The sequence below is a fragment of the Coloeus monedula genome, assembly GCF_965178545.1.
Source record: "Coloeus monedula genome assembly, chromosome: 13".
Taxonomy (NCBI): domain Eukaryota; kingdom Metazoa; phylum Chordata; class Aves; order Passeriformes; family Corvidae; genus Coloeus; species Coloeus monedula.
This window is the reverse complement of record NC_138793.1, coordinates 14,480,587-14,497,047: the sequence shown is the minus strand read 5'-3', so window position 1 is coordinate 14,497,047 and position 16,461 is coordinate 14,480,587. Positions and strand designations below refer to the sequence as shown.

General features: G+C 48.3%; 1 protein-coding gene across 1 annotated transcript in view; it reads left to right on the top strand.

Annotated features, from left to right (window-relative positions):
* Window positions 1-7,902, top strand: part of NLRC5 (NLR family CARD domain containing 5) — a 31,170-nt gene extending 23,268 nt beyond the window's left edge. The window contains 14 exon segments of the mRNA XM_082290342.1: window positions 351-434; window positions 800-883; window positions 1,118-1,201; window positions 1,709-1,792; window positions 1,885-1,968; window positions 2,643-2,726; window positions 3,585-3,668; window positions 4,519-4,602; window positions 5,270-5,353; window positions 6,116-6,199; window positions 6,321-6,404; window positions 6,890-6,973; window positions 7,265-7,348; window positions 7,790-7,902. Of these exon segments, the coding sequence (XP_082146468.1) occupies window positions 351-434; window positions 800-883; window positions 1,118-1,201; window positions 1,709-1,792; window positions 1,885-1,968; window positions 2,643-2,726; window positions 3,585-3,668; window positions 4,519-4,602; window positions 5,270-5,353; window positions 6,116-6,199; window positions 6,321-6,404; window positions 6,890-6,973; window positions 7,265-7,348; window positions 7,790-7,871 (1,174 nt within the window). The 3' untranslated portion in view covers window positions 7,872-7,902.
* The last annotated feature ends 8,559 nt before the right edge of the window (window positions 7,903-16,461 follow it).

Sequence of the window (16,461 nt, the reverse complement as noted above, 5' to 3'; positions counted from 1 at the left end):
CTGGACCTAAACACGTAAAAAAATCCACCTACCTTTCTGGGAGCAAATGGGAAACAGGAGCACTTTGAAAAACCTTAGGACATGTTGGCTTCTGCATGAGTGTGTAGAGAGAGCAGCAGCAGTGTCCTTTTGTGCAGCTGAAGGAAGAGGCAGCTCTTGTCCTGGGCAGTGGGGATGGGCTCTGTTTCTCCACACTGAACAGTGACATAAATGGGACATGGCAGGAAAGCCCCAGGTGGGCACTTGAAAGCCCTGATCTGTCCCTAATTGTGTCCCTGGGGGGCACCAGATGCTGCAGTGGGCTCTGCTGATCCTCACTGACAGTTGTGTTGTGTGTTTGTATCCTGCAGACTGAGTCTGTACAAGCCAGAAATCAAGAACTCCTCCTTCTGCCAAAGGCTTTGTGAAAAATGTGCTCAGCTTCAGGAGCTGAGGTGAGTTGCCAGGCATTGTAAAGGATTTTCTGGGAGGGGAGCAGCTTGTCCTTGGGAGTGTAGCATACTGAACACACAGCAGGGCATGGAAGAGGCCAGTTCAAGGTCCCAGTCCCTGCCCTTTGGGTCCCCTACATGGAATGTTTGAATGGAAAATAGAAAAAACCCATAGACCTGGTGGCTTCCTGGGGTATCCTTTGAAATCATCTAACTCTCCCTGTGCCCAGCTCCCATGGGACTTTGCCAAGTACCAGTGTTGTGTCACTCCTTCAATGTCCCAGCACTGCTGTGCTTTATCTGTGAGCCTGGCACAGAGCTTTAGCCACCCCTGGACATAGCCCAGACCTGTCATTCCCTCCTTGCAGATGGTCTCACGTGGAACTCCATGAGGATGAAGCAGAAATGCTAGTCAGGATTTTGCTACCCCTTCCAGAGCTGAAGATGTTTGGGTATGTCCAGCAGTGACCTTTTCCACATATTTATTATTTGCTCAATCCTGTGCATCACACCATTCCTCTTAGTCCTGCACACAAGGGGCGTGGAAATCTCTCCAAACTTACTGGTCCCTGATGTCTGTGCTGTCTGGGATTTGGGATGGGGAAGTTTGCCTGTCAGTGGAGTAATCCCCTCTTTCTCAGTGTGCTGAGACTTAATCTTCTCATTTGATCCTTGCTGTTTTGCAGGCTGACCTCTAGCAGTGTTACACCAACTGGAATCGATTATTTGATCTCAGGCTTGCAGAATTGCCAGGCCATTGAAGAACTCAAGTGAGTGTGCTGTTACCAGGCTGTCCAGGTCTTTCTAGAAGCTCTAGCTAAACTTCAGCCTCTCTTCTGCATGTACTGTGGACAGATGTACTTTTCCTGATGGCTGGAGGACTTCAGATAGGGAAGAAGCAACAATTCTTTTTTATTTGTAACAAACAGTGAGTGAGAGAGACAGAGATCAGTAGTCTGGGGCACGGAATTCCAGTGGAGAATCAAATGTTTTGGTAGTTTTTTTTGCATGGATCTTGTTGTCTTGTGGTCACCTTGCTCCATGAGGGGCTGGGCTCTTACTCAAACCTCAACAGAGGTTTGGGATTCTGCTGGTATTTTATCAGAATCCAGACAGGTTCATTAGAATTGTGTTACAGAAGAGAACTGAAAATTATTCACAGGGACTGGAATACACTTCCCTATCTTTCTCACCCTTGTTTCACCACCCTCTGCGCAGAGTGCTCACACGACTGTCCCTGGGGTAGTTAATTGTGCCTTTGTTATTTCACCTCTCAGCCTGGAATCCATGAAACTCAGCAGTGCTGCCATCCCTGAGCTTGTCCTGGGGCTTTGTGAGATGCCATCCCTGAAAAGGCTTAGGTAAGTATGTGACTGCAACTCAGCTCTGGCCTGGCTTGAGATGCTGAGTAGCAGGGGTTTAATGTCCCTTTTCCTGGGGCTGTTGTTTCCAGCTTGAACCACAACAGTATTGGTAATGATGGCTGCTCCAGACTCGCAGGAACCTTGAGGAATATGCACAACATGGAGGAAATCAAGTAAGTTTCTCCTTTCTTGCAGGGAGGTGACCATTAGTGCCAACATTTGGAGAGACCAGATGTGCCTATACACGGTGTTGTAACAAAAGCAGAGAGGTTGGAAAATGCTCGTGTATGAGATACCTTGGACTAGAGGAAATCAGAACTTGATGTTCAGAAAATGAAACTTTGGTCTTACACCACTCTGCTGCAGTCATGTAGAAAATGGATTAAACAGGATCTAAATCTTCCCTGGGATCCAGAATAGGACTAGAGACTCCCTTCTGTCTTGGGAAAGCCTCAGACCCAGAATTTGCCTGGTCTGCAAAGATCTGAATCTGAAGTCAACCCCAGGCTTGCTCTGCTTTCTCCCTCTCTCTCTTGCCAGATGCTGTCCATTCTCCACTGTAGCAATTTGGAAAATAATAACAACCTCTCTTCATCCTGTCTTGGTATTCTGGCTGAAGTAATTTCCCACCAATCAACAGGATCCAGTGATTTTAATTGTTCTTTGCAATTTTTAAAATTCCTCATTAACACCTATTAATTTTTTGTGAGATAGCTGAGACAAACAACTCTTTGATTCTGCTGGCAAGGCCTGAGGTGTCATCCAACAAATGGGACACATTAAATAAGATCTTGTACTTTGCCTGGCATTTTCCTTTACAACACAACCTTCCTTCTCTTCTTTGAAGTTTAAGCCACAACAAGATTGGAGATCCAGGCCTGATAAATCTTGCTGCTGTCCTGCTGGAAATGCAAAACCTGAAGAAAATCGAGTGAGTCCCTTTGTTTTGGCTCAGCTGTTTTGGTCATGGCCCTGGTTGGTGGGGAAGCCTGTGTGGGAATCCCTGTGCTGCCTTCTCTTAGACAATGTTCCACCTTCCAGCACTTTCAATGCACAATCCACCAAACCAATGGAAGGTGTTCCCTCTCCTGCCCTTCCTCTGTACAGCCAGGACTGGCCACGACCTTCTCTGCAGAGCAGAGACTCCCTGAGGGTGAAGGTTATGGCTATGTCCTCGTGCTCCAGAGACATTTGCCAACTCTCACCAGCTGCTCAAACATGGAGATCTCTGGCTCAGTTGTGCCCTGGAAAATAAATCTGCAGCCTGTGGGGAATCTTACAGGTCTCATACCCAAGCAGCACCTTTCCTTGGGGTGTGTATGGTTCCCAGTGTGGTGGCCCCCTGTGTGTCCACACTGCTTTCTTCTACTAGTGGAAGTAGAGGTGAAACTGAGAATCTGTCAAAGCCAGGTCAAGGCTTCTAGGCAAGGCTCTCCAAGACATGGATTCAAACTGCTCCTTCTCCTAGGGAAAAGAAATTAGAGCATCCAGGCTCTTTGTTAGGCCCAGCTCTTGGAGTAAGCCTTGTACCTTTTTGAAATTAAAAACCTGGAAATAACTTGAAGCAAGAAAAAGAAATTCCCAGTTCTGTCTGCGAGAGGGACAACTGCTCCTTCCCCCAGTACCTGCAGGGCCAGGAGTTACTCAGCACTTGACAAAAGAACCTAAAATTCCCCAGATCATTTCCCAGAGACCCAAGTCTCCCATCACAGCAGGCAAACAGTGAAATATCTTAAGCTGGTACATTCTGGTTCTCATTTAGTCACTGAGAGTGTCATGCTTCTTTTAGCCTTTCAGGGAATTGTCCTAGTCCTGCTGGAGGGGAAAAGCTGATGGAAGCTCTTGCCCATTGCAAGCACATCAAGGAGTTACTGTAAGTGTGTCATTTCCAGTGTCCCTTTGGGAAGCTGGGCAAAAATCAAGGCATAGAAATCTGATATAGCTTCAATAAAGATAAGATCAGTTTTACCACTGATTCTTGTGAGAGCAGGGTAAAAACTCTCTGCTGCACACCACAGAAATGTGTGGTGCTGGGTGTGGAGGGTTTGGGGATTGGTTGCTGGATTGCCTTGAAGATTTCTAAGAACTGTACAGTCTGCATCAGTGGACTAATGGATTCAAGAGCTGAATCTTCAGGTTTATAGGGAGTGTCTCAGGCATAGAGCTGTTCAGTGCCTATGTTGCCCAAGAAATCACCATTAATCTATGTGGCTGCAAAAATGGAGGAGAAGTGGACAGGTAAACCCTTTACACATTCAGATATATTGATGTTCTGTTCCAGACCAGTTTAAAGAATGTATGTGCCCTGCCATGTTAAATAAATAAAATTTATAAATAGCGAGTAAGAAAAAGCTACAGTTAAACTGAGCTGTCCATGTAACCATCAGATTGCAGTGTGTGGACTAAGGGCACATATGAAAAAGTGCAATTTCACTTCAATTCCAGCTCAGGTAACTCAGTAAGAAAGGGAGACAAGTGTGGTCCAGAGAAGTACAGATCGATTTTACTTCCCTGTTTAACTTCTGCTGCAGGATTGAAAAACCTCATTGTTTCTTCCTCCCACCCTCAGAGTCCTTTGAATCAGGGACACTGGGTCCTTTCAGCACAGTCCCAGGCACATGTGGGTGAGGAATGGGGATCACACATCCATGTGGGTCACACACAGGTGAGGAATGAGGCTCTGGACTTCACTGCCAGTAACATTTCATTTCTGCTTCTTCCAGACTATCAAGGAATGGTTTTGGAGACAGGACAGCAGTGACACTTGCCCTCTGTCTGCCTCACATGACCAACCTGAAGATCCTGCAGTAAGTGCCAGCCTCTGCACCAGGAAGGCTGGATATCCTGGGGAACATGCGGATCGCTGAAGGAAGGAATGGGAAAAGGCACTGGTGTCTTGTTTAGAGAGCAATTTCAGTGTCCCAGGATTGAGAAGCCCTCCACAATTATTCTGCTGTAAAAGTCACATAAACCCTTCTTGCTTAATCTCTTGCAGCATTAGTTTTAGAGATGAACCAGGTAGTGAGTATACAGTAAAATAAGCCTTAAAATTGTTTCTGAGTATGTTGGTTTCTGATGCCTCTGGTGGAATGTAAGCATAAAGATGAGCATCTTTTATGGACCCTCACTTTTTTGTGCAGCCACCTCTGAGTCATTTCTTTTACCTGAACTCAGTGATATTGTATTTTTAAAATTTTTGTGGGAGTCTTTCCAGGACTCTAACATGTAGGACTTTCTTGTACTGTTTCATAGTAACAAAGCAAGGAATTGGTGAGCTAGAAGAGCTCACTGGGCTCAGTTAGCCTAGAGGTGTCTCTTCCAGCCTGTGTCTAAGACATCATCAAAAGATAACTTAGAAAAGGAATCTCAGTGGTGGGAGACCACCTCTGGATAGGTTCTTGGCAAGTTAAATATGAGCTTTTGTTACAGCTTTATTCCAAAATAATCCTCCAATGCTTATGTTTCCTTTGTTAGCTTCCAGAACAATAACATTGGGCAGGCAGGAGGGCTGGAGCTGGCCAGAGCCCTGGTGGCGTGTGGGCTGCTGGAAGAGATAAGGTAGGACATGGCAGGTGCACTTGGATGGTGCCAAACATATCACAGACTGGTTTGGGTTGGAAAGGACCTTTGATGATCATCTCATTCCAATCCCCCTGCCATAGGCAGGGACGCTTTCTACTAGCCCAGGCTGCTCCAAGCCCTGTCCAGCCTGGCCTTGGACAATTCCAGGGATGGGGCAGCCACAGCTTCCCTGGGCACCCTGTGCCAGGGCGTCACTACCCTTACCAGGAAGAATTTCTGCTTCCTAATATCCAATCTAACCCTGCCCTTTGTCAGCTTGAAGCCATTCTCTCTTGTCCTGTCTCTCCATGCCCTTGTTCAAAGTCTCTCTCCAGCTCCCTTGTAGCCCTTCTAGGTACTGGAAGGTCGTCTTCTCACTCTCCCTTACTGTCATTTCCTCTCAAGTCACACCAGTCATTAACTCCAGTACAACTTTTTATTTCCAGTTTCACATGCAACACATGATGTGCTGCAGATCTGTCCTTTGATACAAGTATAACCCCGTGTTTCCATCTGCAAGCAATTCCCTGCTGCAAGGACTGAGGTTGTGAGTTACAGCAGGGCTGTCATTCCCACTGTACCAAGCAGTGAATTGACCTAAAATTGCTATGGCTCATCTCTGCTGTCTACACAGTCTCCACTTAGTCTGGGTAGTAGTTATTAACTTGCTAGTTCACATAATTACATTTTCATGGTGGCTTTTCTCTGATGGTACCTGCTTTTTCTGCACCACTCAAAGCTTTTCCATTGCCCTTACAGTTTAGCAGAAAATCACCTTGGAGAACAGAGTATCCATGCCCTGTCTGAGGGGCTGCCATGCTTCAAACGCCTCCAGAAGATTGAGTGAGTACCGGGGCACTGAGGGCTGCTGGGCCAGAGCGTGGCAGGACATGGTGCCACGTGGTGTTCCCCACGGTTCTGACACCAGCTCACCGTGCCCTCTGTTCTCTCCCTGCTGCTGCAGCTTGAAATTCTGTGGAATCACTGATGATGCTTCAAGATCACTCTCTCTTGGCTTCCGACAATGCCCTTCCATGGAGGAGATAATGTGAGTGTGGGGATGGATGGGGAGACACTTCAGCACACACAGGTCACTCTTGTTTTAATGTCTGCTCCTATTTGGAACTGCAGGGCACTTCTGACCCTGCTGAATACTTGTTAATATTTTACAAGTACTTAGTACACTAAGTACTTTTCGGTGCTAAATGTAGCAGTAATTAATTGATGAAATACACTGCTAGAACATGTCATGGCATAAAGCTGTGTGCTCAGCAGTCATTTCCATCTTCCACATCTCATTCCCTGGGCGTGCAGGGCTCTGAGATAACCACAGTCCACAGACACGCCCTAGTGTCTTATCATATATGGAAATATGTGGTGAAACGGAGGAAACTCCTCAAAATTAAGCTTGTAATCCAGGGGAATGTTTACCTGTCATGATAAGAAGGTGATTAGCTCTTGCAAACAGGCTAATCCATGAGGGGAAATGTCACAGCAGTGGCACTCACAATTGGGATTTCTTGTCTGCTTTAGACTGTCCTGGAATGCCCTTGGAGATGGAGGAGCCCGAGAGCTGGCCACTGCTCTCCCAGAGATGGCAAAGCTGAAGGTGTTAGAGTGAGTACAGCCCTGAGAAAAACCCTGGGAAGACTCATTTGTCTGTCATTGAGCCTTCAATCACGGGACTTCCGAAGAGGGGGGATGTACATTAGGAACAACAGGCAGGCTTCTGCAGTTTAACTTCTTGCTTAGCCTGCTCCATGATGCACCAAGGGCCAGCCCTGCCTGGCTGATACACTTGAAGTAGCACTGATTTTATTTAAGGTGATTACAGCATGGGACTATTCAGCTGTTTTCCACTCTGGATTTGTTTTGGATTTCAAAATTCTCTTTTGATTTTTAAAACAGCCTGGAGAAAAACCGCATTGGAGCCTGTGGGGCCAAAAAGCTTGCAGAGAAACTTGCCAAGTGCCCAGAAATTCAGTTCATAAGGTGAGCAGGTATCACAGAGCTCTATGGCTGGGTCTTGCCTCAGCAAGGAGAAGTCAGGGTGACCAGTCTGGGGACAGATGTGACCTATTCCCCTGCTGCCCTGGGTTAGCTGGCATAGAATAGGGTATTGCATGGAGTACAGACACAAGCCAAGCAAGCTGAGGGTTTTCTAGGACAGCTCCACCTCCCAAGAAAGTCCAGGGAAAAAAGGAATTGAAAATCTTGCTGGCTTTAAATGAGGCAAAAATGAAGAGCCAGTTGTGTCATGTCCCCATCAGGGAGTTGTTGCATTTGTTTTTAAAAGTTTTCTTTCTCTCGTTCCTCCTGGTTTCACTTCTGATGTACATTCCTGCCCTGTCCCACTCTCTCCTGGGATCCATATCTTCCAGATACTTGGGTACCATACTTAGTCCTACAGTAACACATTTGCTGTCCTTGCAGACTGTGGGACAATCCAGTGCCCAAGGGCCTCGCTGAGAGTTTGACAAGACAAGACTCAAGACTGTGTTTCTCCTTCAACTAGAAAAGAAGACCCTTTGCCTAACTAGGAGTTGCTCTCCGTCTCCCACTGCCCTCAAAACTGCACTGAAGAACCCAGGAGCTCAAAGTTCCTACAACTGAATACTGTAACTATTGGGTCTTTCTTTGCTGCACTGAACCAAGTGTAGACACTGTGGCTTTTTGTTTGTGTTGTGTTGGGGTTTTTTGTTGTTTGTTTTTGTTGGGGTTTTTTTGTTTGTTTTGTTTCTTGTTAGCTTTTATTGTACTGAAGAGCAAAACATTGTCAAGAGTACTTACTTTCCAGAAAGTTATCAGCAAATAGTGGTAAGAATGCTTATGTACTACACACTATTTATTTATGTATTGCACTAGTGAAAAAGGGACACAAGCACTTCCATCCAAGCTTCAACTGTGTTAAAAGTTAAATACTTAGTCTTTATTTTGAGGGAGGGGCAGTGAGTGACAGACCCAGAAAGAACAGGGGCCATGATTAAGTTCTCACATACGGTCACAAAAAAGCAGATATGAGTTTTTCTCAGAGCTGTGAGATTTTGGAGTCACCATCCCTGGAAGTGTTCAAAAAATGTGTGGATGTGGCACTTGGAGACATGGTTTAGTGATGAACATATTGATGCTGGGTTAAGGGTCTGATTCAATGATCTTAGAGATCTTTTCCAACCCTAACAATTCTATTATTGTATTATTCTAGGATGAGATGCATCTTCTCAGGCATCCAGAAAGCCAGCAGAGTATTTAATTATCCTTAATCAAGATTACAACACCTACAGGGTGTTGCAACAAAAGAATACACATCCTCCAGGAGAGGATGTAAAATTATTTACAAAATTGTCAATTGTTGGCATTGTTACAGATGAACTCCAACAAGCTGCTTGAAAATCATCTGTAACTGTGTGAAATTCCTCTATGATTTTTAGGAAAAAAATCACAGAATCACAGATTGACTTGGAAGGGACCTTAAAGACCTAGTTCCAAACCCCCTGCCATGGGCAGGGACACCTCACACTAGACCAGGTTTCTCAAATCCAGGTGGCCTTGAACACTTCCAGGGATGGGGCAGCCACAGCTTTACTGGGAGAAGAAAAAAAAAGGTAAGAAAAAAAATATATTTGGTTTTGTTTTCTTCATAACAGCCTCCTTTTCACACAGAATTGCCTCAGTTTTGTGACAAAAACTTCAGGATGTTTGAAATTTCAAGTCATTGCCCAAAAAAGATCAATATTTATACTGTGGTAACAAGAAAATGCTGATATTGCCATAAATTTCAATGAGAAAATTGAAAGGACTGAGGTTGTAAAACAACTTGTAAGAAAACTGACTGCTCTGAGTGGGAGGAATGTGCTACTACTGATTATTTTCATGTGGGGTTTTGTAGAGCTTTGTGGGGTTTTTGGACTGGTTGCACTAACCTCTTTCAGGGGAAGCAAGGGGTCAATTAGCTTGAAAAGTTATCCACATGAAAGATCCTTCAAGTCTCTACTATCCCCTGAACCCCAAAGCCTGTGTGTCGCTGGGCAGTGGATGCTGGACCTGTGGGAACTGCAGGGAGAAGATCCCAAACACCGAGTTTGCTGCTCCTTAGAAGAGACAGACTGAAACTGCCCTTGGACCCGTGGAATTCTGGCTTGTGTCACAGGAGTGCAGCCACACTGTTCTCCTCTATTACCCACTGCTATAATGTTCTCTTTACGTGTTTGTGCTGGAAATATTCGAGTCTTGTGGTGGATTTATTTATGGATTGTGTTTGCAGCAGTGTTTGCCTGGGGAGATGTAACTGATCTGATTTGGGCAGGGCAGGCATCTGGAATGAGCTGGAAATGCTGGTCCAGCAAACCTTTGGGCAAATGGTTGTGAACAGCTGGTGCTGGTTATTGCTGGGGGAGCCACTGTCCCTATTTAAAGATCGGCAGCATGCTCTGTGACATGATGACGTGGTGGTGTAAAAGTGGGACACATTTTGCAGAGACTACTGTGAACAGGATTTAAAAACAAAAACAAAGGGAAAAAGAGGTAGTGAAATTTGTCATGAGGACATAATTCAATGGAGTAAGCAAGTACCTCAGATCTAAACACTGGCACTTAGGAAAAGCTTCACCAAATGTGGTGAACAGATATGAGGAGGAAATTCTTCCCTGTGAGGGTGGTGAAGCACTGGCACAGGCTGCCCAGAGAAGCTGTGGCTGTCCCATCCCTGGAAGTGTCCAAGGCCAGGTTGGATGGGACTTGGAGCAGCCTGGGATAGTGGAAGGTGTCGCTGCCCATGGCAGGAAGTTGGAACGAGATGATCTTTAAGCTCCCCTCACACCCAAACTGTTCTATGATAAATGAGATCTGAGATTCGCCCCCTGCAGTTCCCCTGATTCCTGAAGTCAGGAACTCTACCTCTGTACCGTGAGGTTTGCAGCGACATAACACAGCACGCTGCAGATTCTCTTGCAGCACTGCTCTTGAGATGTTAAAAGAGGGACTCTGAAATCCAACTGCACACCTGCATTTCTCAGGGTCTTCCCCAAATTCAGGATTCCAGCCATCCAAACGGGAGCCAGGGAAGGGAACTTGCCGGAACAGCAATCTTTTCCAGAACACCAGGTGTCAGCAAAACCTCAAAAATGGGGAGTGGGTCTCTGTAGTCCAGCGGTTCCGGATAAAAACGGGCTCTGTGCTGTATTTTGTGTGCATGGGTTGCATTTTTTTCAAAATCAGAGATTTGGACCGAGTTGTACACGGAGCACAACAACACAATCGGTCTGTGGCTCATTTCTTCCATGTCATGCCAAGGACTTCTGGGGCGTGCTTCCCATTTCCATTGTGCTTGCGATGTCCATGTTCCAGCTTGTGCTCATTTCTGAAAGTTTCTGAGGTGAACTTGGGGGCTTTGTCCAATTTTGAGGGGTTAAATGAATCTTCTGGAATGCAGAAGACGTGAGGCTATTAGGGATTGTGTGTGATGGCCGAACACCAAACCGATTCCCAACCACCTAATTACCGTGGGCCATTTTTAGAGCTGTTACTATTAGGTTTCCGATTTATCATGGTCCAAAAATGGAAATGCATCAGGACTCTCTGCACACCCCTATTGTTTCAGGCTGCCTGCAGTCTCTGGAAGACAATGTCTGAGCTAGTCAGTACTGGTTTCATACACAGAAGGGATTTTGCCCCCTGAGACCAGATCTTTAGAAAGAAACACTGTGCTGTAAATAAACACGCTGCTGGAGGGCGGGAGGGAGCCTGGATTTTGTGCTGGGAGCAGCTGGAGCCAGGCTGGGATGGGCTCCTGCACACGATGGCGGCAGCTCCAAAGAGCTGGAAATGCAGCCGCTGTTTCCCCTCTGCTAAAACCAGTTCCAGGTAGCCCTGAACCTGCTGTGACTTGGGAGCATCGTACTGGCAGGAGAGAAAACACAGGAAAAATTTATCTGGAGAAAACAGGCATACTGGCATTTGTGAAATACCGTCTGCCTCTCCCTTTTCCCCTCAGAGTGACATTTTAAGCCTCAGGCAAGGAGGTAGGAGGGCAGGTCTGGCACAGACCCCACTTCTCCCACTGAATTCCTCTTTCAGGCACAACCTCATCCCTTTCTGTGATGGTTTCTGGCCAGGTTTACACAGAAAGAACGGGTTGCTCCTAAACACGAGGCTCAGCTTTTAGCTGGATGTTGGCTGTTGTGTTGCCTGAGCTGAGCAGGAGCACTGGTGACCCCTGAGCCTGTCCCGTGTCCACTGCTCCACTCCTGGGGCTGGGAGGGGAGTGGGGCTGGCAGAGGGAGCACCTTGTGTGTGCTAAAAACTTGGGGCCTTAAAATTCCTCTGCCTTCCAGAGCTCAAGGTGAAGGAAAGTATTCCAGCTGGCCAGGGGAATACGGGAGTTGCTTATTTGCCTATGATCTTTTCTAAGCATGAGCAGAGCCCATAGTAAAGAGCTCTGAACAAACACAGATGGTTTATTTAATCGGCAGCCTCAGAGGGAGGCTTTCAGCCTTATTACCCTATCTCTACACCAAAAACATCTCTATAAACATCCTGGACACCTGATGATGTGTCCACCAAGTGTCGGGTGAGGCTGCTAATGGCACGTTGGAATCAAACCCCGGTAGTACCAGCCTCGAAGGGACCACACGCAGCTCCTTGGGGTGAGTAGGGTGATGGGTCAGTGTGACAGTGGCCAGCCCTATGGCTTGGGTTCCCCTTCACGTCCGGGGTGTGCATTTGGGCCTGCTTGTTTTCCTTCTTTAACCAGCTTTTCCCCATGGGAAGTGGAACCGGGGGGACACGGTCCAGGCCTGAATGATTTTGGCACTGGGAAGCACCCACATTAGCTGGGCAGGGAGAACCCTGCTTACACCCAAACAGCACAAAACCCAGTGGTTTTGCTTAAAAGTGATGGGTGTTGATCCAACAAAAGTTGTTTTCCTTGGATCTGAGTGCATAACACGGACAACAATTTTCTATATGTATTTTTTAGGCTGTTTTTTTTTTTCCCCGAAGCAGCCAGCGAAGAAGTTTTGGGGTGGATCTCTTTCTCTTTTTTTTTTAAATCCGAAACGGATGATGCTCGTTCCGGGAGGGGGGAGCCCGAGCACGGCCGCGCCCGCCGCCCGCCCCTCGCCATCAGCGTACGGGGCGGGTGGGCGGTGATGGAGAGGGGCGGGCGCGGCCGTGGGGAGGTTCTGAGCCCGCAGCCCCGCGGGAGCTGCTCGGCTCGGCCCGGCCCGGCCCGGCGGTGAGTACCGGCAGCCCCCGAGGATGGCCCGGGGATAACGGAGCGGGGCGAGGAGCGGGGCTGCCCGGCGGGATCGTCTCGCGTGGGTCGGGCGGGTGGTGAGATACCGGGTGGGAGGGTGGGAGGGTGTTGCTGGCCGGGACAGCGTAACACCGGTGTCAGCCGCTGGATGGGGACTGCAGGGCAGTGTCCCGCAGGGCTCGTCCCGAGGTGTGTGGTGGCGCTTCTGCCCTCCACCCGTTTGGACAGATCCTGCGTCCTCCCAGACAGACCCTTCGTCTGCTGGGACAGACCCTCTGTCCCCTGGGACAGACCATCCATCCTCGACCCTTCATCTCCAGGGACAGATCCTCCATCCCCGAGACAGACCTTTCATTCCTTGACCATCCCTCAGGACAGTCCCCCTGTCACGTTATGCTCCCCTTCCCCAGTCCAGGTCCCTTCATTCATACGCGGTGTGGAAGTTGTTCTGTCCCCACTCTCTGTGTGTCTGTATCCACTTCTAAAGATGTCAGCTGGGCGTGCGACCCTCAGGCAAATGCCAGGGCCTGGTGGCTTCGCTCCCCAAGCCTGGGGATATTTGTAGGGTTTTTTCCTGGCAGCTGCTGCAAGCCCCTCTCTTTATCTTCTGGCATTGAGGCACAGGGGGGATCTGGCGAGTTGGAGGCTGGGGAATCACAGAGTGGTTTCTTCAGGAGCTGTTTGCAGCCCGATGCTGCTACAGCTGGCGATGATATCCTTCATGCCATGCATTTTGGGGGGACTGGGAGGGTTTACGCTCACGGATGTGCTGCCTCTCTCTCCTCTGTGCCCTGCAAGACGCTTTGTTCTCTGAGGAAGAGGCGAGCGGAGCGTTTCGCTCAGCAGTGTGAGGGTGCTTGGGGGATGGCAGGCAGGGAGGTGTTTTCCTGTCAGCTCTGCCAGCCTGAAGACCTGATGCAATAAGTCTTTGTGTGAATAACCCTAATTTAGGCAAGTGGCTGGACTAAAGCCAGTGGGGCTGCAGGACTTGGTGGGCAAACACACCCTTTGGAGCTGGTCACCACAAGGAGGGTGGAACAGGAAATAGAGGTGAGTAGAGAGCTGAGCTTCGGTGACAGAAACATCTCCGAAGGGGCTGGGTCCGTGCTGCTGACTCCCCAGGGTGTGAGCTGCTTTGTAGAAAGGAATTGGGAGGATCCTTATGAGCCTCGAGGACCAGGTTTGAACCTCCTGGCAATACACCTGAACCTTGCTGGAAAAGCTGGAGTTGCAAGCACAGCCCAGGTGTGCTCAGTTCTGATCCTACTCCCCTGTCACCTGCATCAGCCTCCTCGAGCCAGCCCAAGTACTGGGGCCTGTGATGCCACTGTGCTTTTCTGGAGTCATAAAATTATTTCTTATCAGCCAGAAATAGCCTTCCACTGAAGCCCGTTGGGGGCAGGGAATGGAGAGATGGGAGGAGGAAGGCTGGGAACAAAAGCTCGGGACATGTGGAAAGGAGCTGTTTTGAAGAATGCAGTCAGTGGAGGATGTTTTCCTGTAGTTGCCTTGGGGAAACGCTGCATTTGCTTTGGTTACAGCTGTCTGATAGCCTGGGACATACGTTTTCTGGTGATGTGTGTTTTTCTTTCCCTGCTGTTGCTGCTGGAGCATCCTGACTGGGATAATGTGGAGGGAAGGAGCAAGAGCATCTAGTGAGGCTTCCAAGTGTCCCCAAAATTTCATCATCTTGTGGTGTAGGCAGCCCCTAGCACCTGACTTGAGTAGACACGCAGTCCTGGAGCTGCTCTCTAAGAGCTAACATGGTCCCCAACCCCCTGGGGACAGAGTTTCCCAGCAGCCTGCCTCCACTGGCACTGTTGGCATGTGCCCCATTGTTCCCAGGACCTGCTTGGTCAGGAACACAGTTTGCATCTCTTGGAGGGGCTGCAGGCACTGCCCTGTAGCAGTGTGAGGGTGGGCAGGGTGGTCCGACTGCTGCGGCATTTCTCTCTCCCTGCTGCCCCTTGAGCTCTCCAGCTAAAGGGAACTGAGATCCTGAGGATCAATGGGTCATCCTTGGGACATCCTTGCTCCTGAGGTCTGTGCTGGGGGACAGCAAGAGACTTCATGCTGGTTGCTGACAAGCTGGTGCAGTTTGTGAAGCCATTGCTTGTCGGGGTTAGACAACTCCAGTGCATGGCCAGTGTGTGCTGTAGGAGGGGGCCCGGGCCCCAGGAACTGGGGATTCCAGTGTGGAAAATCCTCAGCTGCTGGAGCTGAGCTGTGGATGAAGATGCTCTTTGCGTTGGGGGGATATTATCAGCTGCACAGCCCTCGGCAGTCCTCGATTCTGCTCCTCTTCCAGCAATCCCCCTCCCTCACCCCAAAACAGCAGGATTTTGTGGTGCTGGAGCAGCTGCTAGCTACCCCGTGATTTACCAGTCTGCCCAGTTGTGTACTGGAATTGCATCAGCTTTGTTTGCCTTTTAGCAGTCTCAATGTGGTGTGTTAAGAGTCTGGGAGGAATAACTTCTCCTGCTCCTCTTACACTTGGTGGAAAGAGTTTCCCACTGACTTCAGTGGAAACCTCTGCCCGGGGGGAGCTGGCCGGAGCCGCTCGCACCACCGTAAATCAGGGCTTGTTCTCCGGGAGTCATCGGTGTGCTGGGAACATAATTCCGGGTTAATTGATGAAAAGCAATGCTTGCAGCCTCCTGTCTGGGTTCAGAGCTGCCAGCTCTCATAAGGAACTCTTTATGTGAGAACCTTGGCTGGTGTTCAGAGGCAGGGTGGGGGGATAGAAGGAAAGGTGAATTTTCTGGTGTGGTGGAGTAGCCTGGCATTTGAAATAATGCTCCTGGCAGGATGTAAAACCCACAAAACAGTGAGGAAAAAAAAAAAAAGAATTGAACGTTTCCCCACCTTTTCAGCCCCTGAAATCTTACAGTTTGTCTTTTAAACCTCCGTAAAATATTTGTTGAGGGACCTGAGTCATTGCTTATTTTGCTGCTTTGGCTCAGTTTTCTGGCTGCTGGCTTTGCAAGGTTACTTGTTAGGATCATGGGAGCAGGGGAAAAATTAATTCCTCGGAACTCAGGTGAGTTTGGAGATCATAACATTGTTAAAATGCCAGAAAAACAAGTGAGTGTAAAATTCAGCAAGAAGGACTCCAGTTTTATTTGTCTGCTGCTTTTGCTAAGGCCTTGTGTTTGCGAGCTGTCATATTTTCTGCCTGTAGCCAGCAGGAAAAATCTTGTGTCTAAAATAGTCGCCTTCACCCCAGCCCTGGATTTTCCATCATCACGTGATCCCAGAAGCTGAGGATTTAGGAAGAAACATCAGCTGTCGTGAGGCTGATTTAAAAAATGAGACAAGCTGGGAACACAAGTTTTGCTATTAAACAAGTCCAATGCTGTGCAACCATTTAAACCCAGTCTGATATTCCCTCAAGCGGTGTCTAAAGCTGTTGAGAAGGGGTCGAGAATTAGTCAGACGTCATTCTCATAAACCACAGCATTTTTGTGTCACTGGCACACAATTCTGTCTCAGGGTGAAGCTTCACACATCAAGTGGCAGCATCTCTCTGCTGCAAAGCAGGCCAAAAAAATTAAAATTCTGTGGGAAAATGTTGGATGTTAGTGACGAAAATCCCGTCTGTGAAGGGGAAGGGATAGGGGGCTCTGGGTGGTGGGATGGAAGGGAAAGGGGAAGGTGGCTCCAGCCATGGGGACATCAGTGCTCTGCATGAGTTGGTGTTGGTGTCCCAGTGCAAATGAGTGTTGCACGTAAGTACCCATGAATTAATATTTATCTTATCAGCTTATCTGAAGCTCTGGCTGCTTTAGGGATGACATGGTGCATGGGATGGAGGGACCTGCACAGCTGCCTGCTGCTGGGGCTGTTCTGGCTG